General features: G+C 41.6%; 1 protein-coding gene across 2 annotated transcripts in view; it reads left to right on the top strand.

Moving 5' to 3' along the window:
• Nucleotides 1–26,546, top strand: part of FNDC3B (fibronectin type III domain containing 3B) — a 423,729-nt gene that overhangs the window by 341,248 nt on the left and 55,935 nt on the right. For both annotated transcript variants that reach the window (XM_038748752.1, XM_038748114.1), the window contains exons 13-21: nucleotides 58–232; nucleotides 1,675–1,761; nucleotides 3,972–4,110; nucleotides 7,903–7,974; nucleotides 11,126–11,244; nucleotides 11,941–12,046; nucleotides 16,277–16,449; nucleotides 18,483–18,596; nucleotides 24,660–24,809. In XM_038748752.1, coding sequence (XP_038604680.1) covers nucleotides 58–232; nucleotides 1,675–1,761; nucleotides 3,972–4,110; nucleotides 7,903–7,974; nucleotides 11,126–11,244; nucleotides 11,941–12,046; nucleotides 16,277–16,449; nucleotides 18,483–18,596; nucleotides 24,660–24,809 — 1,135 coding nt within the window. The remainder of the gene's footprint in view (nucleotides 1–57; nucleotides 233–1,674; nucleotides 1,762–3,971; nucleotides 4,111–7,902; nucleotides 7,975–11,125; nucleotides 11,245–11,940; nucleotides 12,047–16,276; nucleotides 16,450–18,482; nucleotides 18,597–24,659; nucleotides 24,810–26,546) is intronic.

The following is a 26,546-nucleotide window of genomic DNA, read 5'->3' as shown; positions in this document are numbered from 1 at the left end:
GGTTGTTAATTGGGAATATAAAGCCCTAAACTCTTGTCTCAATCTCTTCCCTTGTAGTGGGTATAGCCAAGAAGTAGTGTGCTACACATCAGGAAACATTCCTCAAATCCCCGCCGCACCAAGACTTGTTCGAGCCGGAGTCACATGGATCACGTTGCAGTGGAATAAGCCAGAAAGCTGTTCGCCTGAGGAGGGAATTACATACACATTGGAAATTCAGGAGGAAGATAATGTAAGTCTTCTGGCTCTAATGTCCATGAATGTTTCCCTGAGCCAATCAACACTCACGTATCTTGGGGCCTCATCTCGGGTTTGCTACTAAAGACAAGCACTTTAATAAATGTTACTTTAATAAAGTAAAGTAGAAGCGCTGCTTCCTGCTCTCTAAATCAGTGGTATTTATTGAGCTCTTACTGTGTGCAGAGCTCTGTACTAAGCATTTGGGAGAGTACAACCCACCAGAGTTGGCAGACACATTCCCTGCCCACAAAGAGCGTACGGTCTAGAGAGGGGGATAAACATTGACAGATAATTTACGGATCTGTACATAAGTGCTGTGGGGCTGAGGGTGAGGTGAATATCAAGTGCCCAAAGTCTCCCATCTGACTGTCCATACTTATATCCGTCTATTCTGAAGAGAAAAGGACTACGACTTGTATTTTTCTCTCCTTGCTAATAGTTGACCGTGTATATTTAGGAAACTCAACAGAGGGCGTATTACATAGCACACTCTGTGCCCCATGATATCCTCACGATCGAGCAATTCAGATTTGAAATATTTTCATAGGGTCCCACTTAGTCACAGGATGCTGTTTTGTGATTTATATATCCATATCAGAGAAGGGTAATAATAATAATAATAATAATAATTGTTAAATGCTTACTATGTGACAAGAACTGCCCTGAATGCTGGGGTAGATAGGTACAAGACAATCAGGCAGGACCTAGTCCCCATTTCACATGGAGGTCTCAGTCTAACTGGGAGGGAGAACAGATATTGAATCCCCATTTTGCAGATGATGAGAGGTGACTTGTCCAAGGTCTCATAGCAGGTATGTGACATAGCCAGGATGAAACCATAGGTCTTCTGCCTCCCGGGTTCGTCCTGCTGTCCCTGCAATAGCTTTTTCAATAGCCTATAAAGTCAGTCTTTTTGTTTTTAAAAATCTATACTATTTCCCCAAGCGTGTCGTGTAACTTGCCGCTCCCATTCCAGTTACTATAATTTAAAAAAATAATAATAATGATAATGTATAGAGACCCTTCAAATTAGCACAGCCAGGGCTTAAAAGAAAGTATGCTTAGCCTAAAAGATTTGAACTGGGGACATATAAAAGCCCACCTAAATTTGGAGGATAAAAATGGATAAAGAGAATATGCCTGTTTATTGTTATAGTGAACTCTCCCTAGTGCTTAGTACAGTGTGTTGCACACAATAAGTGCTTAATAAATATGATTGAATGAATGAATGAATATATACCATCACTGTCAATTTTAGATTTTAGACTACAGAAGGTCAGGAAGTATTACATGCAGAGCACTTATGCCCAGCTTAACCGGGGAAGACCAAATGGTGAAGATCGCTAGACATGGGGATTTTTTTACCTTATCTGTAAAGGTGACATTTAGCCACATTTCAAGATCTTGATATTTACTTCTGATTTTACCCTTCAGGATAACCTTTTTCATCCAAAATACACTGGAGAAGATGTAACCTGTACTGTGAAAAATCTCAAAAGAAGCACACAGTATAAATTTAGAGTAAGTTATTTGTATTCTTTGCAAGATGGGTGAGCAGTTTTAAAAAGAAGCCATTTTATCCATTTACCAGTGGAAAATGGTATGTTGGAACAAAAAGAATTGCCTGTAATTTTCACATCAGGGCATGTTTAACTTTTTCTACTTTAGTGTACTCTTTCAAAATATTTCATCGCATTGATACTTTGGATTTAGAAATTGGGCTTACTGAGAAGGAATGAAGGTCAGTGACCAATAAAAAAAATATACTATTTTTCATAAATACACTTTTGTAGTCATGAACACTATACAAAAAAACCAAAACTGTTACCAAGAAATTGCAAAAGGTCTTTATTAAAAATAGAGCCACTATTGCCGTCATTATCAATTAAGCATTTATAGTGAGCAGAACACTGTAATGCTTTCAAAGCATCTAAAACATTTAAATGTAAAATGAAATCATGTTTCCATTGTCTTATTGTTTTCCCTCTTAGTCGTGGTAATGTGTGTGGTTATTGTTTGGTATGGGTTTGCTGATGTTTTCAGAAGGTAAACAGGTATGTAATCGTCAAAGAAGTAATATCCAGTTTCTGATTCTCACCAGTTTAATCAATATTTCTTGGTGAAACAGTGATTGAATATTGACATAGGACCGTAAAAATAGTTAGCTGTGTATGTGTATTTTGAACATTTCCCCACAAGGTGGCATTGCTTCATTCATTTTCACTAAGTCAGATATTATCATCTCTGATATTCTTATCCGGTGTTGTCCATTTGTGTCATTTTTAACTAAGGTTTGGCAGTGCTGTAGTATTGTAGTCTTGTGTGTCCCTTTAAAAGCTTTTCTTTCAAGTCTAGCAATATTTCAGCTGAAAACCTGGTAGCATGTCTTCGTGTTAACATTTAGAAGCTGAATGAATCAATCAGACTTATTGGAGCTCTTACTGTGTGTGAGACACTGTACTGAGTTCTTGAGAGTACAATACAATCGAGTGCTCTAGGGTCTCGAAGATCGGCTGGCCTGGGGCCGTGGGGCCGCTCTCATAATTGTTCCCCAAACCACCATCTCCCTCTCCCCTGGCAGGCCTGTCTGAATCAATCAATCAGTGGTATTTATTGAGCGCTTTGTGTGCAGAGCACTGTACTGAGTGCTTGGGTGAGTACAGTTTAACAGTATAACAGACACAGTGACTGCCCACAGTGAGCTTACAATCTAGAGGGTGGCAGATGGCAGGCCCCAGCCGTGAGTCAGACCCTGCACTGCTCAGAGGGCATTTCCCAGAAGGGTTTAGGGTCCAACTGGGAAGTAATAACCAGACAACCTTTCTTGGTGGGTCCTGGTCAAGCCGGGTCTCTGCCCGACTCCCAACACCGGGGGTGTTCTGGGCCAGTGATGATACTCCAGAAGAATGGAGTTGAGGACAAGAGACCGGGAAATTGGATTGGAGCCTGGTGCTCCCAGTCAGCAGCTAATTGTATTTATTGAGCACTTACTGTGTGCAGAGCACTGTACTAAGCGGTCGCAGAGTACAATATTACAATAAACAGTGTCTGGCCCGGGGCACTGAAGAAACATCATTTTAGAATGAAGAAAAACCAATTAGTCTTTGCTCTTCTGAGGCCATGCAATACTCTCTGGGGCAGAAAATAAATGCTATCTATGGACCCATGTCTAATTTCCACTGCTGTCATATTGAGAGATATCAAGGTTATAGTGTGGATTGAAAAGGTGAAGTTACCACCTCTTTTCCTTTGGGATCTCTCCACTCATTTAATTTGGGATATGATTCAGGCAACATTTATCTGACTGCCTCTCAGTTTATGTTCAGAATCTCTGACCCTGTGGGACCTTGGCGAATCTGCAACTCTAGCAACAGGGAGGGTGAAAAAGACTTGCCCGAGAAGGTCAGCATTGAGCCTCCACGTTCAGAAATCCAAACTCTCAAATTTTCAAAGTTCCAGTTTTGTACGAAAACTGCTTTTGAAGTGGAAATTGGTCGGCACCTCAACTCCGAGGACCTCCTTTCTTCAAGCCTTCTTTGGAGCAAAATTGGTCTGAAAAGAGATAGTAGTCCCTGAAATGGATTAAACGTGTAGGGCTTTGTGTCTTTCTAATGTGTGTTTTTTTCCTCTGTCAGTTAACCTTAAGTTATTCAAGCAGCCAGTTGATATTAATCCCTGAAAGTTTCAAGATTCACATATAAATATGTGCCTATTTTGTGATACTGTTCTAGCTGATTGCTTCTAATGTCGAAGGAAAAAGCTGTCCAAGTGATGTTTTGGTTTGTACAACAAGTCCTGACAGACCGGGTCCTCCAACGAGGCCCCTTATCAAAGGGCCCATTACATCTCATGGCTTTAGCGTTAAATGGGGTATGTTTGCTTTTTTTTTTTTAATTTATTGCGGCATTATTGATTCGTAGAACCATTTCAGTTCATTGCAGGCAAAAATTCAATTCACATTTCACTGTTGGGTGTTCCATGCGTGCATTGATCATTGTCATAATCCGCAGGTTGGATATGAGAACTATCTTTAGTGATAGTCAAAGTTAAATGAAATTAGGATATAAATAACAAAGCTCCCTATTGTATATTGCTTGTTGTGTGTGTGGATGGATACTTAATTTTCTGTGGCTGTCAGATTATTCTGTACCTTCCTTTTTTATCTCTCAATCGGTGGTGTTTATTGAGTGCTTAGTGTAGTAAGTGTAGTAATAATAAATGTTATTATCATGAACCCACAGTGCAATGCACTGTGTAATATGCACTTGGTAAGTACAAAGCAATCGATTGGCAGATTCCATCTCTTCAAGGAGTTTACATTAGTTGGGGAGTCAGACATAAAATGTATAGCCGAATGAATGATTATCCACTAGGGTTAAGGATGAGTACAAATAAGCCCATAGGTACTAGAAATTTGGGAAAGGCTATTGGTCTGTCTGATTTAGGGGAGGGAGGGTATTCCAAAACTGGGGGGCAGTATGAGTCACTAGCGTGGTATAGTTAGGTTAGTGTAGGAGGAAAGAATCAGCAGGTGAAGGAGAGCAGATGTGTGACGTAGAGTGTATTGTTGGAGAGAGCCTTGAAACCAGTTATGAGGAGGTTCTGCCTGATTCAGATAGACACTAGGTGCCATTGAACCATGGCTTAGTGGATAGAGCACGAGCCTGGGAGTCAAAAAGTCATGGGTTCTAAACCTGGCTCCACCATTTGTCTACTGTGGGACCTTGAGCAAGTCTATTCACTTCTCTAGGCCTCAGTTACCTCCTCTGTAAAATGGGGACTGAGACTGTGAGCCCCACATGGGCCAGAGACTGTGTCCTACCCGATTTGCTCATATCCACCCCAGCGTTTAGTACGGTGCCTGGCACACTGTAAATTCTTAACAAATACTACACTTATTATTATTATTGGGGGGTTTTGAGGAGCAGAGAGGTGTGCACTGAGCACCTGTGAAACACTTGGAAGAGTGGCACAGGAGCAAAAGATGTGTTAATGCCTTCAATCATATTTAGTGAGTGCTCACTGTGTGCAGAGTACTAAGGACTTGGGAGAGTACAAGATAAAAGAGTTGGTAGGCACATTCCCTGCCCACAGTGAGCTTACTCCCTAAATAAACTAGCGATTTACAAATAACAGGAGCAGGATGTGGAGGAAGGCTACGAATATTAGCAACAGTATGGAAAGTTGAGACAGATTTATAAGTAGCACCTGTAGATGAATATAAACACAAATATATGCACATGTAATTAATAAGGCTGAATGCATATGTACTGAGGATCGTGGGTATAAACACATAAGAGATGGGGGCAGCTGAAAGAAGCAGCGTGGCCTAGTGGATGGAAGACAGGCTTGGGAGTCAGAAGGATCTGGGTTCTAATTCCACTCTACCACATGTCTGCCATGTGACCTTGGGCAAGTCACTGAACTTCTCTGGGCTTCAGTTACCTCAGCTGTAAAATGGGCATTAAGATTGTGAGCCCCCATGTGGGATATGGACAGAGTCTAGCATGATTAGCTTATATCTACCCTAGTGCTTAGTACGGTGCCTGGCACATTGTAAGGACTTAAGCAAATACCATAAAAAAGTGTCGACATGATTTGGGTTAAAGGGAATGAAATGGATCAGGCTACTTAGAGCATTTCAGTAGGGTTCTGAAGGTGACAGAAACTGATTGGTGGGTTTGAAGAGGGAGAAAGCTATTGCCAGCCAGGAAAATGGTGTGAGCTTAGGATCAGAAGCCCAAGAACCAAGAGCAGGATGTAGTTAGAATGGGAGGAAGGAGCAGCGGGAACTGGGGAGTAGCAGTTGAAGGAAGCCGATACGTAAGATGGAGAGAGCTGGGCTTGCTTCTTAGCCAACTGTAAGGGACTTCTGCTTGTTTGAGGAGGAAAATGGGTGGTGTTAAGTGATGAAGTTAGAGACTCTGCAGTGTGGCTCAGTGGAAAGAGCCCGGGCTTTGGAGTCAGGGGTCATGGGTTCAAATTCCGACTCCGCCAACTGTCAGCTGTGTGACTTTGGGCACTCAACTTCTCCGGGCCTCAGTTCCCTCATCTGTAAAATGGGGATGAAAACTGTGAGCACTCCTGTGGGACAACCTGATCACCTTGTAACCTCCCCAGTGCTTAGAACAGTGCTTTGCACATAGTAAGCACTTAACAAATACCATCATTGTTATTATAGATCATCAAAAACTGGGTCAGCGTGTAATCAGTCTTAGGGAGTAGTTTAAAAAATTCTTCTAAACTTTATTCATCTTGAAGAAATGTTCATTAGCCATTGCCACTTTAGTGGGTCAAGGGCCAACTCAGGTTCAGTGATGAGAAGGGCAAATAATAGCATACAGTATCTAAGGCCTCCTGTTGTAAAAGCCAACAAGTATTACCAACCAGACTCCCAAAACTCAGCGAGAAAACTACATTAACAACAGTGCAAGAAAACCTAATTAAAATATGCAAGTCTGTTGCTTCTCCCTCTCCTTACTGTTGTATTTGTTAGGCGCTTACTATATGCTGGGGTGGAAACAAGCAAATTGTGTTGGACAACAGTACCTGTCCCACAAGGGGCTCACGGACTTAATGCCCATTTTACAGATGAGGTATCTGAGGCATAGAGAAGTGAAGTGACTTACAGTGTCAATGTGTGAAGTGTCACACAGCAGACAAGTGGTGGAGCTGGGATTAGAACCAAGGTCCTTCTATACACTAGGCTGCACTGCTTCTCTCCTTGCCCTCACTGGCCACAGGAGCAAGGAGGACATGGTGTGTGCACATGCACTATTATCACTACTTTTTTTTAACTAAGCACTGGTGTAGGTTCAAGATAATTATGTTGGACACAGTCCATGTCCCACATGGGGCTCACAGTCTTAATCCCCATTTTACAGATGCGGTAACTGAGGCTTAGTGATGTGAAATGACTTGCCTACGGTCACACAAAGCTGACAAGTGGCGGAGCTGGGACTATAAGGTCCTTCTGACTCCCAGGGCCGGGCTCTATCACTAGATCTTGCTGCCTCTGCGTCTGTGGAAAGAGCAGGTTGGGACAGTCAAATAGATGGGATATTAAAAGTCAGGCTTATCAGCCATGTGATTGTGGTTTGGAGGGTACATTGCTGGAGGCCAGGGAGTTACCAAGCTAACAGAAATGGAAGATTGGCAGATACTGGTGCCCTCTTCAGGGGCTAAGGGCTTGTCCAGGTTTGTGTTCCAAACCACAACTACTTGTGGGAGTCATGAGGATTGCATTGACTCCCTCAGAACAGAAAAATCAGACAGTCTTTTTGTTGTCACTTCTGATTAATTTGTGTTCCAAGGCTTTTGGAGGTTGTTTTTTCCTACATTTTTTACCTGTACAAAGGAATTTTGCCGCCAGGACAATTCAGATATTTGGTGCTTCTGTGACTTCTTCGAAGTGAATTATTAACAAGGCGGTAGCACTGTTCTCTTAGAAGCAGAGATGTAGTAGTTAAGCCCTCCCATTTCTTGCTTTGCAATTGCCCTCCCATTGGAACAAATGCTTTGCTCGTCTTGAAACCTGCAAATTAAGGAGAGTACTGATTTCATAAAGGGTTAGAGAAATAGCACGTTTAAATAGCAACAATGATTTTAATTATAAAATCTGGAATCTGACTCTTTAAAAAGACACATTCGTGTTTTTTTCAGATCCTCCACAGGACAATGGTGGTTCTGAAATCCTGAAATACTTATTGGAGATTTCTGAAGGGACTTCTGAAGGTAAGGTTGATGAGAGAGTTTCATTTTAACCAATACGTTTCACCTTTTGTTCCAGTAAGTCACTGATCAGAGCCACTCTCAAGGAAAAAACATTCACTGATTTTAGTTTTACTTTCTTTCTCTTCCCCCGATCAACCTCTGGTGTTTGAGCTAATGAATAGAGAAATGTCAAAAAGAGGAAATTATCAATGACCCAGAAATTGATGAATTAATCAAGCCTTGAATCAACCCGAATGAGAATGCACAATGTATTGATCTCCTTAAATATATTAAGGAGAAGCAGCGTGGCTCAGTGGAAAGAGCATGGGCTTTGGAGTCAGAGGTCATGGGTTCAAATCCTGACTCCGCCAATTGTCAACTGTGTGACTTTGGGCAAGTCACTTAACTTCTCTGTGCCTCAGTTACCTCATCTGTAAGATGGGGATTAAGACTGTGAGCCCCCCCACCCCCACCCGGTGGGACACCCTGACACCTTGTAACCTCCCCAGCACTTAGAACAGTGCTTCACATATAGTAAGCGCTTAATAAGTGCCATTATTGTTATTATTATTATTATTATTATTATTATTATCATTGTATTAGTGGGTGTAAAGTATTTCTTTTTTTACCTGAGAATGACACAGATTAAGGAGTCATAGAATTATACTCTACATAAATATTTAGCAATGACTATTGGTAATCAACTGGTATTGCTTTGTTTTTAAGAGTTTCATTGATTGATTTAATGGAACATTAGGATAAGGGTTGTAATTCACAGTCTAGCTATAAAGGAAACTTCACTTCTGCAATTAAAACACCTTGATAGGTCCTGGACATTTTTAGGACAAGTGAAATTAAATTTATGTAATTGTTCTCTCATTGACATATATTTAATGAGAATTTATTGGAATTCAATGCAGTTGAAATTAAAATGGCAAACTCTTCAAAGCATATTTAACTTGGTTAATGAGAAAATATCTAACTCTCTTGACATACTACCTTTAGAATTAGGTAATTCATGCTACATGTACTTGGTTAAACATGGGCATGGTTGAATTTTTATCCAGGAGTAGATATTTAATAGGTCCTTTTACAAAGCACCAATATCAATCATTCATTCATTCAGTCATATTTATTGCACACTTACTGTGCACAGCACTGTACTAAGCACTTGGAAGGTACAATTAAGCAATAGAGACAATCCCTGCCCACACTGGGCTTACAGTCTAGAAGGGGGGAGATAAGCATCAAAACAAGTAAAGAGTCATCATTATAAATATACAGAGTTATCGTAGTACCTAAATCTTCTTTTCCTCAATAGTTGTTTTGGCCTGGCTATTCAGATGATTACGTTCTGAATGTAGCAGGGCTGAAATTAGAACCCAGGCCTCAGTTCTGGCTCCCAGGCCTGTGCTTTATTCACTAGGCCATGCTACTTCCATGCTGCTGCCTTTGGTTATACATCCTAAATGTAAAACTAATCAGTGACTGTGGAAGGAAGAGATTGAAGGCTAGGCTAGGCAATCATTTATGCAGAATAGTTAATGGTGCAATCAGCACCTTCCAACATTGTCCTCCATTCTGTCTCCATTCTCTGCTTCATGGACCACTAGCGCCCTTGGGGAGGATGACTAATGTAATTTCCTGGATTGCTTTCCCTCCTCCTCCCCAGGCCCATCTTCACTTCCCAGCACCTCAGCAAGGAGGCTACAGTCAGTAATAATAATAATGCTAATAATAATAATAATAATAATTCATTCAGTTGTATTTATTGAGCACTTACTGTGTACAAAGCCCTGTACTAAGCGCTTGGGAGAGTACAATGCAACAGACATATTCCCTGCCCACAACGAGCTCACAGTCTGGGGACAGACATTAATGTACATAAATAAACAAATAAATTACAGATATATACTTGTGTTCTATGGGTTTTAATTCATTCAGTCGTATTCATTCAGTGCTTACTGTGTGCAGAACAGTGTACTAAGCGCTTGGAAAGTACAGTTCGGCAACAGAAAAACAATCCCTACCCAACAAACAGGCTCACAGTCTAGAAGGGGGGAGATAGCCAATAAAATAAAACAAGTAGACAGGCATCAATAGCATCAAAATAAATAAATAAAATTATAGATTTATATACATCATGAATAAAATAAATAGAATAATAAATATGTACAAATATACACAAGTGTTGTCGGGCGGGGAACTCCACCACTTAATTTATACCACTTTAATCACAGCTCTGCCACTTTCCTCTCTGTGGCCCTGGGCAAATCACTTAACTTCTCTGTGCCTCAGTTTCCTCACTCACACAATCAATCAGTGGTGCTTATTGAGCACTTACTATGTGCTAAGCACTTGTAAGAGTACAACACAACATAATTAGTAGACGTGTTCCCATACCCTACCAAGTTTACAGTCTAGACGGGGAGGCAGACATGAGGATTTGATGCCTGTTCTAGACTGTGAGCTCCCATGTGGGATAGGGACTGTGTCCACCCCCTGATGACCTTACATAATAATAATAATTATGGTATTTAGTAAGCACTTACTATGCGCCCGGCACTGTATTAAGCACTGGGGTAGATATAAGCAAATCGGGTTCGGCACAGTCCCTGTCCCACATGGGGCTCACAGTCTCGATCCCCATTTTACAGATGAGGTACTGAGGCCCAGAGAAGTGAAGTGACTTGCCCAAAGTCACACAGCAGATGAGTGGCAGAGCTGAAGTTAGAACTCATGGTCTTCTAACTTCCAGGCCCGTGCTCTATCCACCATGCCGTACTCCTTCTCAGTAGCTTTCCTGAGGCCACTTCTCCTTCTCCCAGGCATCCCCAGGCCATATTTCGTATCAGGCCATTTGGAGGAAGAGAGCAGAGAATATGATGAATACCGAAAGTCCTCAAGTTAAAGCAAAGCACATAGCACTTACTGCATCTCTAAATCCACATCTTTTTACTTTTAATGTTTTAACTCTTCGTTTGGACTTCCAACACTTATCTCCTTTATGGCAGTCTGTCCAGGGGCATGAACAGTAGTGGGGAATGGGAACACAATGAAATGTGGAAATAAGAATTAAAATTTATTAAAAGATCCTTTAGGGCTGAGGATATTAAACCTTTCCTAATAACAAACTTCACTGAATAAATATTTTTGTGTTTTTTTTTTTCAGCCAATCAGTGGGAAGTGGCATACAGTGGCTCTGCTACAGAATATACTTGTACTCACTTGAAACCAGGCACTTTGTATAAACTACGGGCATGCTGCATCAGTACTGGTGGGCACAGTCAGGTAGGAATTGTTTTCCTCTAGAGCATAATATGTTTTAGGTAGTATTGCACTCTGGAGATGGGCAGTGAAGTTGTTAAAAGTCAACTTTTTATTTCAGAGGGCTCAAAAGCACGGGCAATAATGGAGCCCTTCAGTAGAGGAAAAATCATTCACTGTGCATTTGTTCTTGTATAGTCCTAGGATGATGATGGCTCTAATCAGATTTTTTTAATGTTATTTGTTAAGTGCTTCCTATGTGCTGTACTAAGCGCTGGAGTAGATACAAATAATCAGGTTGGACACATTCCACGTCCCATATGAGGCTCACAGTCAATCACCATTTTTACAGATGAGGTAACTGAGGCAGAGAGAAGTTATTTAAGTTATTTTAGGGGTGAAACCACCAAGAACATCAGCATAATCCTCATTTACTAAATTATTTGCAGAAATTTTTTGTGGGGGTTTTATATATGCCCCAGTTTAATTCCCAAATTATAAATGGGTTGCCCTGCAGCTTTTGCTCATTGAAAATCTCGTAATAATTGCATAAAAAGTGTATAGGTTTCATCTATCAAAATATTCCTCCTCTTCAAAATAAATATGTTAAGGGTTTGTAATTGCTTATTGTGCCTATATAATGAGGATACCACAATTAAGAAAAGGGCTGTCTCCCAGATACAGCAAATGGTTCATTTATTCTTTTCTGTTCTCTTTTAGTGTTCTGAAAGTCTACCTGTCCGTACATTAAGTGTTGCACCAGGTCAATGTCGGCCACCCAGGATCTTGGGGAAACCAAAGCACAAAGAAGTTCATTTACAATGGAGTAAGTGTACAGTTTTTAACTAATTTGTGTGTTAAAGCCTTGATTTTATAGCAGTTGCTTATAATGAAATTTAAAGGATCATTAGCATTTATTTCATGGACATTACTTAGGATAATTGTGTTTGATGGGGGGGGGGTTTCCCTGAAAAATCTAAAAATTTAGAAAAAGCATCCAACCTAAACCCTGAATTGTCATGAAGGGGTTGTGTCTTAAAATTTCAATTTGAAAAGGAAATTTCAAATTTCTTTCCAGTCTGGTTTTATGGACCGTCTTGCCTTTTGGAACGAGACTTTCTTCAGCTTCAGATCACTTCCCATGGATGATTCTTTGCCCCTCTTGATATTTCCATTAATTTCACCAGATGTTTATTTGATTTCTTTTCCTAGCCCCTAAACACTGAGGGCACCTTATGGCAGATAATGTGTCTACCAACTCTTTTGTACCTTGCTGTACTTTTGTATTTTACTTTCCCAAGTGCTTAGTACAGTGCTGTATACACAGTAAAAATAAATACCATTGCGTGTTTGAGGTAAAATCAAATGGTCTCAGTGTCTTGAGACAGAGGCCACCCTGCAAGATAACACTCAAGATACCCTTTACTCACAGAACTGGGCTGCAGCCAACCCTGAGGTTCTCTTCCCTTGCCAGGAGCAGTACCCACAGTGCACTGGGATTAATCCTAATGTTTTTGTGTGCTCAGTTTTAAAAATTGGATCCCAAGGGCAAATCCCAACTTTCCACAGAAACCTCAGTGATTGACTCCAGGCAGCAATGCTTATGGGCAGGAGAAGGTTTCACTTCTCTTCCAGAGCTTTTGAGTCACAATGGTGATTCCTCATTGTTATACCATGGCCATCTCCTAAGAGCCTGCATTTCACATAGCTGATAACTTTCTTTCTGGTATCCATGCAATTTGGTTTTCTTTCTACCCTGTGCTTCAATTAGTCAATTGTTGCTCACTTATTAAAAGTCTCACTAGCACTATAAGTGCTTGGGAGAGTACCACAGACCCCAAATACCCATTCCCTGGCCTTAAGAAGCTTACAGCCTAATGGGACAGATAAAAGTGGATTACAAATAGTGCAAGCAAGAGGAAGAACAAGGATAATACAGGTCGTTGTAAAGTATATCAACATGAAATCATCATCATCATCATCAATTGTATTTATTGAGCGCTTACTATGTGCAGAGCACTGTACTAAGCGCTTGGGAAGTACAAATTGGCAACATATAGAGACAGTCCCTACCCAACAGTGGGCTCACAGTCTAAAAGGGGGAGACAGAGAACAAAACCAAACATACTAACAAAATAAAATAAATAGAATAGATATGTACAAATAGAATAAATAAATAAATAAGTAGAGTAATGAAATATCAGTGGTATTCATTAAGAGTTTACTGTACACCAGTAGCAGAATTGAATGTGCATATATACATAAGTGCTAAAGATGAACATATGTAACATAAATTCTAAGAATAGCTGAAGGTGGGACATGGTATGGAATGATGTGAATTAATTGGGGAAAGCTTCCTAAAGAAGGTGGCATTTGAAGATAGGGAGAGCTATGGTCTGGTAGACTGAAGGGGAGAGGAGCAAGCAGCATGGCCTAGTGGATAGAGCATGGCCCTGGGAGTTAGAGGTCATGGGTTCTAATCCCAGCTTTGCCACTTGTCTGCTATGTGACCTTGGTCTAGTCACTTCACTTATTTGGGCCTCCATTACCTCATATGTAAAATGGGCATTGAGACTGTGAGCCCCACATGGGACAATTTGCTTGTATCCTCCCCAGTGCTTAATACAGTGCCTGGCACATAGTGAGCGCTTAACAAGTACCATCATCATTATTATTATTATTAGGAGGGAGGGAATGCCAGGGCAGCTGAATAATGTGAGCAAAGTGAAATACAGGTAGAAGGGTCTAGGAAGAGAACTGTGCAAGTTGGAAAAATTTGGAAATCATAAATTGCAAGCTTAAGAAGAGGGCTTGTGTCTACTGTTTTTCCTCTTCCCATCGCTTAGTACAGTTATCAACACAGAGTAATGCTGAAGAAGCACTACTGATTGATCCTCAGCCCCACAGCACTTATGTACATATCTGTCAAGTTTATGTTATACATTATTTCTATTAAAGTCCGTCTTCCCTTCTAGACTGTAAGCTCATTGTGGGCAGGGAATACGTCTGCCAACTCTGTTATCATATACTTCCCCACATAGTAAGCTCTGCACATAGTAAGCGCTCAATACGAACCGTTGATGATGATGATCCGCATAGAAGCAAAATCACTGTGGTATTTATTAGGGCCGTAATGTATGCCAAGCACTGTACAATTCTCTGGGGCAGATATATGTTAATCAGGTCCCTGTCACACATGGGGCTCACAGCCTTAGTAGGAAGGGGAATAAATATTCCCCATTTTACAGATGAGGAAATGGAGTCACAGGGAAGTTCAGTGACTTGCCCAAGGTCACATAGCAGGCAGGTAATAGAGCTGAGATTAGAACCCAGATTGTCTCGCCATCAGACTCATCCTCTTTTCAGCAGGCCACACTACTTCCCAAGCTGAAACAATATGAGTAAACAAGCTTTCTGTGTGATTGAAGACTAGAGACCCTAGAGCCTATCAGAGCACCCAGTGTTTGGGGTGAAAAGCAAAAGAGGGGTCACTGGCTTGTTGTAAGATCTTGGACTAGTCAGTTAGCTTCTCTGGATCTCAGTTTTCTCTCCTACCTCTTAGATTATGAGCCTCATGTGTGATAGGGACTGTGTCCAACCTGAATATCTAGTAGTGTCTCCTCCCTTATCACCATTGCTTGGCACACAGTGAACTCTGAGTGTGTATTCTCAGTAGTAGTAGGAGCAGTGAAAGGTTGGGGAGAAACAAGAGTTCACTCTTCTGCACCTCCTCACTGGCCTGTGGCAGTGTTAAAACAATAATAATAAAGATTGTATTAAGCACTGACTATTTATCAAGTACTGTTTTGCTTCTACAGGGTACTAAAAATAATCTTTTATTTCCTTCTCAAAAATTGAGGTGGGGCAATTATGCCTTGGAGATCATTTGTCCAGTAAAATACAATATACTTTATAATATAGGAGAGAAAGAAAGAGAATTTGTTTGCGATGTTAGAGTATAACCAAGCAAGACATTCTTTTGTAGTTTTCACATATTTTGTAAGACGCATCTAACAGCATGAAATCCACAATCTCTTCCACAGTTCTAATTCACGAAGAGTTGGGAGAGGTAGTCCATCATGAAATTGAATATTGTACTTCCAAATCCATTTTGGTTAGCCTCATTTTTGCTGTCAAGTTCCTCTAAATAATCCATCGATCAATTGTATTAATTGAGCCCTTTCTGTGTACAGAGAAATATACTAGGCTCTTGTGAAAGTGCAGTATAACAGAGTTGGTAGACACATTCCTTGCCCACCATGAGCTTAGTAACTAAAGCCTGGATGATGGTCTTTCATGACATTAAATGACAAAAATAAGATTCAGCCGTCAAGTTCTGGATTTCAAATGATATCTTTTCCTTCTTCCTCTAAGTATTTTCATTGGCTACAAAACATTCCCTGAAATGCCTAAAAATCCATTGAATACTTTGAAATTATTTCTGGATAATCTGTTTAGTCTCCTCAGATGTTTAAATTTATGAAGAAAATTTGCATTTTCCAAGGACCTCGTTTCAGTCTAGGAAAAGTCCTTGTTACTATATAGTTCAACATTGCCCTTTCTTTCCTTCCACAAATTCATTCATTCAATCGTGTTTATTGAGCGCTTACTGTGTGCAGAGCGCACTGTACTAAACGCTTGGGAAGTACAAGTTGGCAACATATAGAGACGGTCCCTACCCAACAGCCAGCTCACAGTCTAGAAGGCTCACAGCCTAGAAGATATCTGAAGACAGATCAATCTGCTTATGATCATCAGGGTGTATGAAGAACACTGAGGCACTGGGGAAGACACAAATGTAAACCAAGAGGTCCTTGATCTCAAAATGTTCTGCTCTAACAATTAAGGAGATCTAACATGAGAAATAGCGTGGCCTAGTGAATAGTGCACTGTCCTGGGTGTCAGAAGGACCTGGGTTCTAATCCCTGGTCCACCACTTGTCTGCTGATGAGCAAGAGGGAAAAGGCAGGAGTTTTGACAGAGTTGGACTGATTTTAAGTAGAGGATATTTGGAAGTGTAAAAGTGATCTCAAAAAATGGTAATGCCTTTTCCTAGATGTCCCATCCTCAGAGAGTGGTTGTCAGGTCTCAGAATACAGCGTGGAGATGACCGAACCTGAAGCAGTTGCTTCTGAGGTGTACCATGGACCTGATCTAGAGTGCACAGTCAGCAACCTCCTTCCTGGAACTCTGTATCATTTCAGAGTGAGGGCCTTGAATGATGGAGGGGTAAGTTGGGTTATGATTTTTAAATGCCTCAAATATAATAATGCTTTAAACCTTTATAAATAAATGTACATGAGAAATCCAAAATGAAGCATCTTACGATTATAACTCTTTCAACTTGCACTGAGGGAACCGAGAGGACAGAGATATGGGGGAGTTTGCCCTATGTTGGAAAGAGGACCTGGGTTCTAATTCCAGTTGTAATAGTAATAACAATAATGGTATTTGTTAAGCGCTTACTATGTGCCAAGCACTGTTCTAAGCATTGGGGTAGTTACAGGGTAATCAGGTTGTCCCACATGGGGCTCACAGTCTTAATCCCCACTTTACAGATGAGGGAACTGAGGTACAGAGAAGTTAAGTGGCTTCCCCAAGGTCACACAGCAGACAAGTGGCAGAGCTGGGATTAGAACTCATGTTGTCTGACTCCCAACCCCGTGTCTTTCCACAAAGTCATGCAGTTCTATCGAATGCTTGCTGTGTGACCTTGGTCAAGTCACTTAACGTCTCTGGTCCTCACTTCCCTCAACTGTAAAATGGAGATTGAATACCTGATCTCCCTCCTACTAAAACTGTGAGCCCCATGTGCGATTGGGACTGTGTCTGACCTAATTAACTTGTATCTAATGCATAGAACAGTGTTTGACACATAGTAAGCACTTAACAAATACCAGAAAGGTGGGGCGGGGAGAGAGAGAGGGAGGGAGAGATGGAGGGGGGAAAGAAAGGAAGATAGGGAGGGAGAGAACAAATATTATGACTTTCGGAACTGTTTCTACAACGGGCATTCATTTGGTCGGCAAACTCTTAATTCAAATGGAAGTGGTCAAAAGAAGTTTTCCTATGAAGCCAAGGGTTGGTTTGGATCGTAGGAACATGCAACAATTTAAAACTACATGGAATCAGCAGTCTGATAACTAAGGAAGTATGCATGGGAAACAAAGCTGTAATGCCACAGAGGGTTGGATGCTTCACATTTCAGAGTATTTTGGAAAGGGAAGGTGAATATTGATAGAGTATATTGTTGAGAATAAAACAAATGAGGCAGTAAAACAAAATGAAATGAAAATGATTATTAACTTTAAACCTAAAAGATGAGAGTGCTTCAGAGAAAGGCCCAGTTTTGTCCACCTAAGTCTGAATTTTCTGTCCTTCAGTTCACTACTATAGTCACTATTGGTAAGCACTTAATTATTAAAATGAGGGTCAGCATTGTAGGTAACAATTTGATAAAATCAGAGGTCTACAGCAAGAGCCCTTAAATTCCATTGCAGGAAAAGGGAATTCCAGACAAGCCAGAAATGCTTAAAAAAAAATTCCTTCCAAAATTCAACTAATGATACATGCATCCCATTTATACAGGCATTTTACAAATTCTGAACATTAAAGCTGATTATTACAAAGGGCACAGTAAGATGAACTGTTGAAATATTTCAAAAGAGAGACATATTGTCACAGTAGTCAAAAATGCCCAGAATCTGCAGATTTGGCAACAACAGTGCTTAGAACAATGCTCAGCGCTTAGAATAGTGCTTTGCATGTAGTAAGCACTTAATAAATGCCATCATGATTATTATTATTATTACCAGTGCTTTCGTATGCATTAGAAATTAAACATCTTTGTGTCAGTTTCATTAGTTCTCTCTGAGGAAAAAAGAAAAGTAAGATTCCCCTCCGAGTTTATTTAAGTTGTTGAGTTCACAGTAAACAACACTTTCTTATTAAGCATGATTCTTCATATTATTCATCGAAGTGAGGGAAGTAAGTGTCAGAAATATGAATTTTAACCCCTAGAAAAAGTTCAGGAAATCGATTTTTGTTTTAGAGAGATTGTCATCCAGGAATAAATTCTAGAAATGTTCAAACCCAGTTTCCTTTGATGTCATTTAGACCTTAATAATTGGATGATACACAAGTATGTGGTGAGAAGGGCGTAGACCAACACATTAACAGCTAGGTAATCGTATCGGGGTACAGGTGTACGTATGTGTCATTACAATTCAAAGTATGTGTGTTTGTGTCCATTTTATTTTTAGTATGGTCCATATTCAGATGCTTCAGAAATCACCACAGCAGCGGGGCCACCTGGGCAATGCAGAGCACCTTGTCTTTCTTTTGTGTCTGATGCTTGTGTTCTAGTAAGCTGGGAGGTAAGTCCAACTATGCCTCTACATAATACTGAAATTCTAATATGTATCTTACCCCCAAATAAGTGAAAAATATTGTACGAATAGAGAGATGCAACATGGCTAATTAGTAAGATCAGGGACACTGGAGTCTGAGAACCTGGGTTCCAATTGATCGATCAATCAATGGTATTTGAGTGCTTACTAATCACCCCCTTCTCTTAGAAATATTATCTAACCCTCGCTTCACTGTCACTGTCCACTCCATGTTCTCCTCTTGTCTCTGTGACCACTCCTTCTCAGGCTTCTCCTTTAGCTCCCTTCGTCTAACAGTGGGAGTCCCTTTTTTATTCTCTGTTTACACCCACTCTCTTTGAGAACACATTCGATCCCATGGCTTCAACCACCATCTCTATGTGGATGGTCCCAAAATCTACCTCTCCAGCCCCAGCCTCTCTCCTTCTTTGCAGTCTTGCATTTCCTCTGCCTTCAGGACATCTCTACCTGGATGTCTCATCGACACCTTAGGCTAAACCTGTCCAAAACAGAACTCCTCATCTTGCCACCCAAAACCTGCCCTACCCTTGTATTTCCCATCACTGCAGATAACGTAATAATAATAACTATGATATTTGTTAAGCGCTTATTATGTGCTAAGCACAGTTCTAAGCGCTGGGGTAGATAGATACAAGATAATCAGGTTGTCCCACGTGGGGCCCACAGTCTTACTCCCCATTTTACAGATGAGGTAGCTGAGGCACAGAGAAGTTAAGTGACTTGCCCAAGGTCACACAAGTGACGGAGCTGGGATTATAACCCACGACCTCTGGCTCCCAAGCCTGTGCTCTTGCCACTAGGCTGTGGTGCTTCTTGACATAACTATCATGACTATCTATCATAACATAACTATCCTCCCTATCTCACAAGCCCATAGCCTTGACATTATCCTGATTCATCTCTCATTCAACCTATATTCTCATTCAACCAGCCTGTCACCAAATTGTTCACATCATCGATAAAATCCTGCCTTTTCTCCCCACCCAAACTGCTACTACACTGATCGAAGCACTTATTCATTTCATTCATTCATTCAGTCGTATTTATTGAGTGCTTACCATGTGCAGAGCACTGTACTAAGCGCTTGAGAAGTACAAGTCGGCAACATATAGAGATGGTCCCCACCCAACAGCGGGCTCACAGTCTAGAAGGAGACAGACAACAAAACAAAATATGTAGGCAGGTGTCAAAACCATCAGAATAAATAGAATTACAGCTATATACATATCATTAACAAAATAGAGTAGTAAATATGTACAAGTAAAATAGAGTAATAAATATATACAAATATATAGAAGTGCTGTGGGGAGGGGAAGGAGGTGTCGGGGGGGATGATGGGGAGGAGGAGAGGAAAAAGGGTGCTCAGTCCGGGAAGGCCTCTTGGAGGAGGTGACCTCTCAGTAGAGCTTTGAAGGGAGGAAGAGAGCTAGTTTGGCGGATGTGTGGAGGGAGGGCATTCCAGGCCAGGGGAAGGATGTGGGCCAGGGGTCGATGGTGGGACAGGAAAGAACAAGGCACATTGAGGTGGTTAGCGGCAGAGGAGCAGAGGGTGCGGGCTGGGCCGTAGAAGGACAGAAGAGAGGTGAGGTAGGAGGGGGCGAGGAGATGGAGAGCCTTGAAGCCAAGAGTGAGGAGTTGTCCTATCCTGTCCATCCTATCCCACCTCGACGACTACTACTTCAGCCTCCCTGCTGACCTCTCTGCCTACAGTCTCTCCTCACTCCCTGTACTTCAGCTTGCTTCTCGGATCATTTTTCTAAAAAGTTCGGTCCATGTCAACCCACTCCTCAAAAACCTTCAGTGGTTGCCCATCCACCTCCACATGAAACAGAAACTCTTTACCGTCAGCCTTAAATCACTCAAACATCTCACCACCTCCTTTCTTACCTTGCAGTTTACATCCTGTAGCCCTGTCTGCCCTTGTCGTTCCTCTGATCCCAACTTCCCCACTTCCCCTCCATCTTCTCTGTTTCACTGGCAACCCCTCACCATGTCCTCCCTCTGGCATGGAACTCGCTCCACCTCCATATATGACAGATGAACACTCTCCCCACTTTCAAAGCCTTATTAAAATCACGTCTCCTCTAAGAGGCCTTTCTCGACTAAGCCCCCACCTCTCCTGCTCCCTCTCCATTCTGCATCGCCTATTCACTTGGATCTGTACCCTTAAGTACTTAATATTCACCCTATTCTCAGCCCCACAGCACTTACAAGTATATCTGAATTTTACTTTAATGTCTGTCTCATCTCTGGACTGTAAGCCCCTACTGGGCAGGGATTATGCTTACCAACTCTGTTCTACTCAAACACTTAGTACAGTACTCTGCATATAAGTGCTCAATAAATGCCATTTATTAATTGATCTGTACCTTTTAAACACTTGATATTCACCCCACCCTCAGCCCCTCAGCACTTGTGTTCATACCTGTAATTTATTCATTTTTATATCTGTCACTCTCTCTAGACTGTGAGCTCTTTATGGGCAGGGAAAATGTCTGTCAGCTTGTATTGTACTCTTCTCAAGTGCATAATCCAGTGCTCTGCACCCAGTAAGTGCTCAATAAATATCATTGATTACTGTGTGCAGAGCACTCTAATAAATGCTTGGGAGACTGCAGTACAACAGAGTTAATAGACATGTTCCATGCCCACTCTGCTACTTCCCTGCTATGTGACCTCGGCCCAGTCACTTCTCTGTACCTTAGTTTCCTTGTCTGTAAAACTGAGATTGGATATTCATTCTTCTTCCCACTTATGTAGAGCCCCATATAGTACAGGGACTCTGTCTGACCTAATTGCATCACACCTAACCCTGTGCTTAGCACAGTGCTGTTCACATAGTAAGCATTAAGGAAAAACTACCACTACTGCCTCAAATTCCTACCCTCCAACTCTCTCATGGAGTCCCTCCAATCTGGCTTCCACTCCCTTCTGTCCACTGAAACTGCCCTCACAGGTCACCAATGATCTCCTTCTTGCGAAATCCAATGGCTCCTACTCCACCCTACTCCTCCTCAACCTCTCTGCTGCCTTTGACACTGTGGAACATCCCCTTCTCCTCGATATGTTGTCCAAGCTTGGCTTCACTGACTCTGTCCTCTCCTGGTTCTCATCTTACTTCTCTGGCCCTTCATTCTCAGTCTCCTTCACGAGCTCCTCCTCCTCCTCCTCCCATCCCCTAACTGTAGGGGTCCCTCATGTTCAGTTCTTGGTTCCCTTCTTTTCTCCATCTATATCACTCCCTTGGAGAACTCATTCGCTCCCGTGGCTTTAACTACCATCTCTATGCAGAGGACGCCGAAATCTACATCTCTTTCCCTGTTCTTTCTCCTTCCCTCCAGGCTCGCATCTCCTTCTGCCTCCAGGACATCGCTATTTGAATGTCCTCCCACCACCTTAGACTCAACATATCCAAGATAGTGGTCCTTATCTTCCCTCCCAAACCCTATCCTCTCCCAAACTTTCCCGTCACTGGAGACGGCACAACCATCCTTCCTGTCTCACAAGCCCCTAACCTTGGTGTCAACCTTGACTCCGTTGTCTCATTCAACCCAAGTATCCAGTCTGTCAGCAAATCCTGTCATTCTTACCTTCACAACATCACCAAGATCTACCCTTTCCTGTCCATCCAAACTGCTACCACAATAGTACAATCAGTTATCCTGACTTGACTGAATTACTGCATCAGCCTCCTTTCTGACCTCCTAACCTCCTGCCTCTCCCCACTTCAATCCATACTTCACTCCGCTGCCCAGATTATCTTTCTACAGAAACGTTCAGGATATGTCAGCCCCCTCCTTAAAATTCTCCAGTGGTTGCCAATACACCTCTATATCAAACAAATGCCCTCCCTCTGCCCATCCGCCAAGCTAGCCCTCTTCCTCCCTTCAAGGCCCTGCTGAGAGCTCACCTCCTACAGGAGGCCTTCCCATACTGAGCCCCTTCCTTCCTCTCCCCCTCGTCCCCCTCTCCATCCCCCCATCTTACCTCCCTCCCTTCCCCACAGCACCTGTATATATGTATATATGTTTGTACATATTTTTTTACTCTATTTATTTAATTTATTTGTACATATCTATTCTATTTATTTTATTTTGTTAGTATGTTTGGTCTCCGTCTCCCCCTTTTAGACTGTGAGCCCACTGTTGGGTAGGGACTGTCTCTATATGTTGCCAATTTGTACTTCCCAAGCGCTTAGTACAGTGCTCTGCACATAGTAAGCGCTCAATAAATACGATTGATGATGATGATACTCCTCACTGTTGGTTTTAAAGCTCTCCATTACCTTACCCCCTCCTACCTCACCTCCCTTCTCTCCTTCTGCAACCCAGCCCGCACACTCTGCTCCTCTGGTGCTAACCTTCTCACTGTACCTCCATCTCACCTGTCTCGCCATCGACCCCTGGCCCACATCCTGCCTCTGGCCTGTCTCTCCCCACTTCAATCTATACTTCATGCCGCTGCCCAGATCATCTTTGTGTAGAAACACTCTGGGCATGTTACTCCCCTCCTCAAAAATCTCCAGTGGCTACCAGTCAACCTACGCATCAGGCAAAAACTCCTCACTCTCGGCTTCAAGGCCCTCCATCACCTCGCCCCCTCCTACCTCACCTCCCTTCTTTCTTTCTACAGCCCAGCCCACACCCTCCACTCCTCTGCCGCTAGCCTGCTCACTGTGCCTCATTCTCGCCTGTCCCTCCATCGACCCCCGGCCCACGTCCTCCCCCTGGCCTGCAATGCTCTCCCTCCACACATCCGCCAAGCTAGCTCTCTTCCTCCCTTCAAAGCCCTACTGAGAGCTCACCTCCTCCAGGACACCTTCCCTGACTGAGCCCCCTCCTTCCTCTCCCCCTTCCCATCCCCCCACCCTACCTCCTTCCCCTCCCCACAGCACCTGTATATACATTTGTACAGATTTATTACTCTATGTATTTTACTTGTACATATTTACTATTCCATTTATCTTATTTTGCTAATATATTTTGTTTTGTTGTCTGTCTCCCCCTTCTAGACTGTGAGCCCGTTGTTAGGTAGGGACCGTGTCTATATGTTGCCAACTTGTACTTTCCAAGTGCTTAGTACAATGCTCTGCACACAGTAAGTGCTCAATAAATACGATTGAATGAATGAATGGAATGCCCTCCCTCCTCAGATCCAGCAGACAATCACTCTTCCCCCTTTCAAAGCCCTACTGAAGGCGCACCTCCTCCAAGAGGCCTTCCCATAACTAAGCCCCACTTTTCCTCTTCTCCTGCTCCCTTCCATGTCTCCATAACTCGCTCACTTTGCTCTTCCCCCCACCCACAGCACTTATGTATATATGTATATATCTTCAATTCTACTCATATCTAGGCCTGCTTGCTCCTATTGATGTCTGTTTCTCCCCTCTAGACTGTGAATTCCTTGTGGGCAGGTATTGTTTCTCTTTATTGCTGGATTGTACTTTCCAAGCACTTACTACAGTGCTCTGCACACAGTAAAGACTCAATAAATGCGATTGAATGAATAAATAAATGAGTATTATACCTGGCAATTTTTGCCCACAGTTTGTTGTATCCTAAAGCCTGCAAACAAACACTGTACTTCTAAAAATATCTGGAGTCCTGAAAGCCACTGGCTGGTCGAAGTCTGAACATAAATTGAGAAATACATTTTTTTTATATAAAATCATGCCTTTGCCCAGTTTTGATTTTAACATCTGTGAATATTGTTGGAATTATTCTACTTCTGTTGAAAAGCTGGTTCATCTGGACCATCCAGAATAAATTAGGCATGCTTATCATCTATTCCAAAACATCCCAGAAATAAATCAAATACACAGATTCCACAGGTGATACTGAATCTGCATCACTTCTCTTTAGGTGTTTCATTTAAAGGAAGCCAAAGCCAGAAAACAAATCGCAAATTCCCACAAATGAGGAGGTGTCTCTCCCCAGAAATGAAGTCACCGTGAATGTTAATTCACCTCCTGACTTGATCAATGCAACACGAAAAGAATAATTACTAACCTATTAAATATCTACCTTACAGTGTCCTGAAAGCTCTGGAACTGATGTCTCAGAGTACAGGCTGGAGTGGGGAGAAGAAGAAGAATCCCTAGAACTTGTATATAATGGAACAGATACTTGCTTTGAAATAAAAGATCTGTTGTCAGCAGCACAATATTGCTGTAGGCTCCAGGTAAAGGATTCTAATTTATCTTTATAGATCACATCCTGGGGAATAAGTAGTGATGACAGTTCATTGTATTTTCCTAGTATCCTAATTAATCTCCCATCTGTCTACAATTGGTGTGTAATCAAGAAATTATTAAAGTTTCAACAGGTCAAATAAATCAGATCTTGCTATGATTCTGTGCTACTCCAAATGGGATTTTTTAACCAATTCCTTAAATTCTGTTGATAATACAGTAGACAAGCCATTGTTCTGCTATTTTCACTATCTCCGCTCTAAAAATACTTGAGTATGCCCCAGAAATACCATTACTATTTCAAAGCAAAAATGCCCAAATGATATTTTCCAAATAGATGTCTCTTTTCAGCACTTAGAACAGTGCTTGGCACGTAGTAAGTGCTTAACAAATACCATAATTATTATTTACCTAAATGTTAGTCTTAAACATAAACCTTATTTTCAGAGTTTCTTTCTAGAAACTCTAAATGTCTTGGACTCTCTATCCCCAAATGTTTCTAAACTCAGGCATCTCAGCAATCAGTTGGAGGTTTGTGACATAAAAGGAGCAGTGATGCAAAAGAAACGAAACCACAGAGATTGGTATCTTAAAAAAGCTTGTTAGAGTTTCAAGGAGGGTTCAGTGGAAGTAACAGGTCATGTACCTATAATGTGGGGAAATGGTCCCTTAGACTTATCTGGCTTCTTACCAATAACTTCGAGCATTGTAGCCCATGATAAATTTTCTCAGCAGACATAGCAAAATCCCAGTCGACCCGGTGAACTTCCACATTGTATTTCCACATTTTCTTTTATGTGCGGAACAGATGCTGTGTCCCCGCTTTTCTTGTTTGTGTACACATTGATTTCCTTAGAATGAAAATGTTTCTTAAAGATGGAATAGACCAATTCTTTCTGCTCTCCCCTCAGTTCTACATCCCCAGATATAAAATTGAAAGGTCATAATGAGTTAGAAGCATAGCATCATGGGGAGAAAGCCTTATGGAACTAATAACTCCCCTGCTGATGTAGATTTTAATGGAAACCCAATTTTAGACCAAATACTATCAGTAAATCTGGCTAATTATTAAAAGCCAGCTGGCCAAAGGAAGGGAAATTTTCCCCAGCACATTTTCAAAATTGAAAGGACTTCTTCAGATTGCAGAAAAATAGACCTCAGAGCTAGTAAAAGGATGAAAGCGAAAAGAATGATAATACAAACTAAGTGAATAACAGTTATCTCTTCTTCAAGCCTCACTTTCTATAACTGAATTTTGAGTGTTTTTATAGGATTGGGTTGATCTTGTGAAAGAGGCAGTGTGGTCAAGTGTGAAAAACGTAATGGAAGTCAGAGGACTCAAGATTTGGTCTCTGCTCTGACGCTGCTCCCCCTCCTCCCCCCGAGTTATTACATGCGAGCCATTTATCCTCTTCATGCCTGTTTCATATCTAAATAAAGGCTAATAATGTTTGCCTTTTGTGATGGCAGAATGAAGTGGTAGAGGCATTTTGTTGTTACAAGGTGCTTTACAAATTAAATTACGTACAGGCGTTCCATTTCTTCATTAAACACTAGAAGGCATCATCTTTGAACCTAGTACTGGATGTCTAGATCCACTTGAGTAGAGCCTAAATAGGGCTTTGTTTGGCTAAGAGCTCACAAGCTAGCCTAGGTGCTATATTCATTTTTATATCATGAATCTTTTTCGAACAAAGTCCAAGAAAGACTACTGAGACATTCCATTT

This window comes from Tachyglossus aculeatus, chromosome 1 (genome assembly GCF_015852505.1).
Source record: "Tachyglossus aculeatus isolate mTacAcu1 chromosome 1, mTacAcu1.pri, whole genome shotgun sequence".
In the NCBI taxonomy this organism is placed as follows: domain Eukaryota; kingdom Metazoa; phylum Chordata; class Mammalia; order Monotremata; family Tachyglossidae; genus Tachyglossus; species Tachyglossus aculeatus.
The sequence above is the reverse complement of the archived record's forward strand: the minus strand, read 5'-3'. Positions and strand labels throughout refer to the sequence as shown.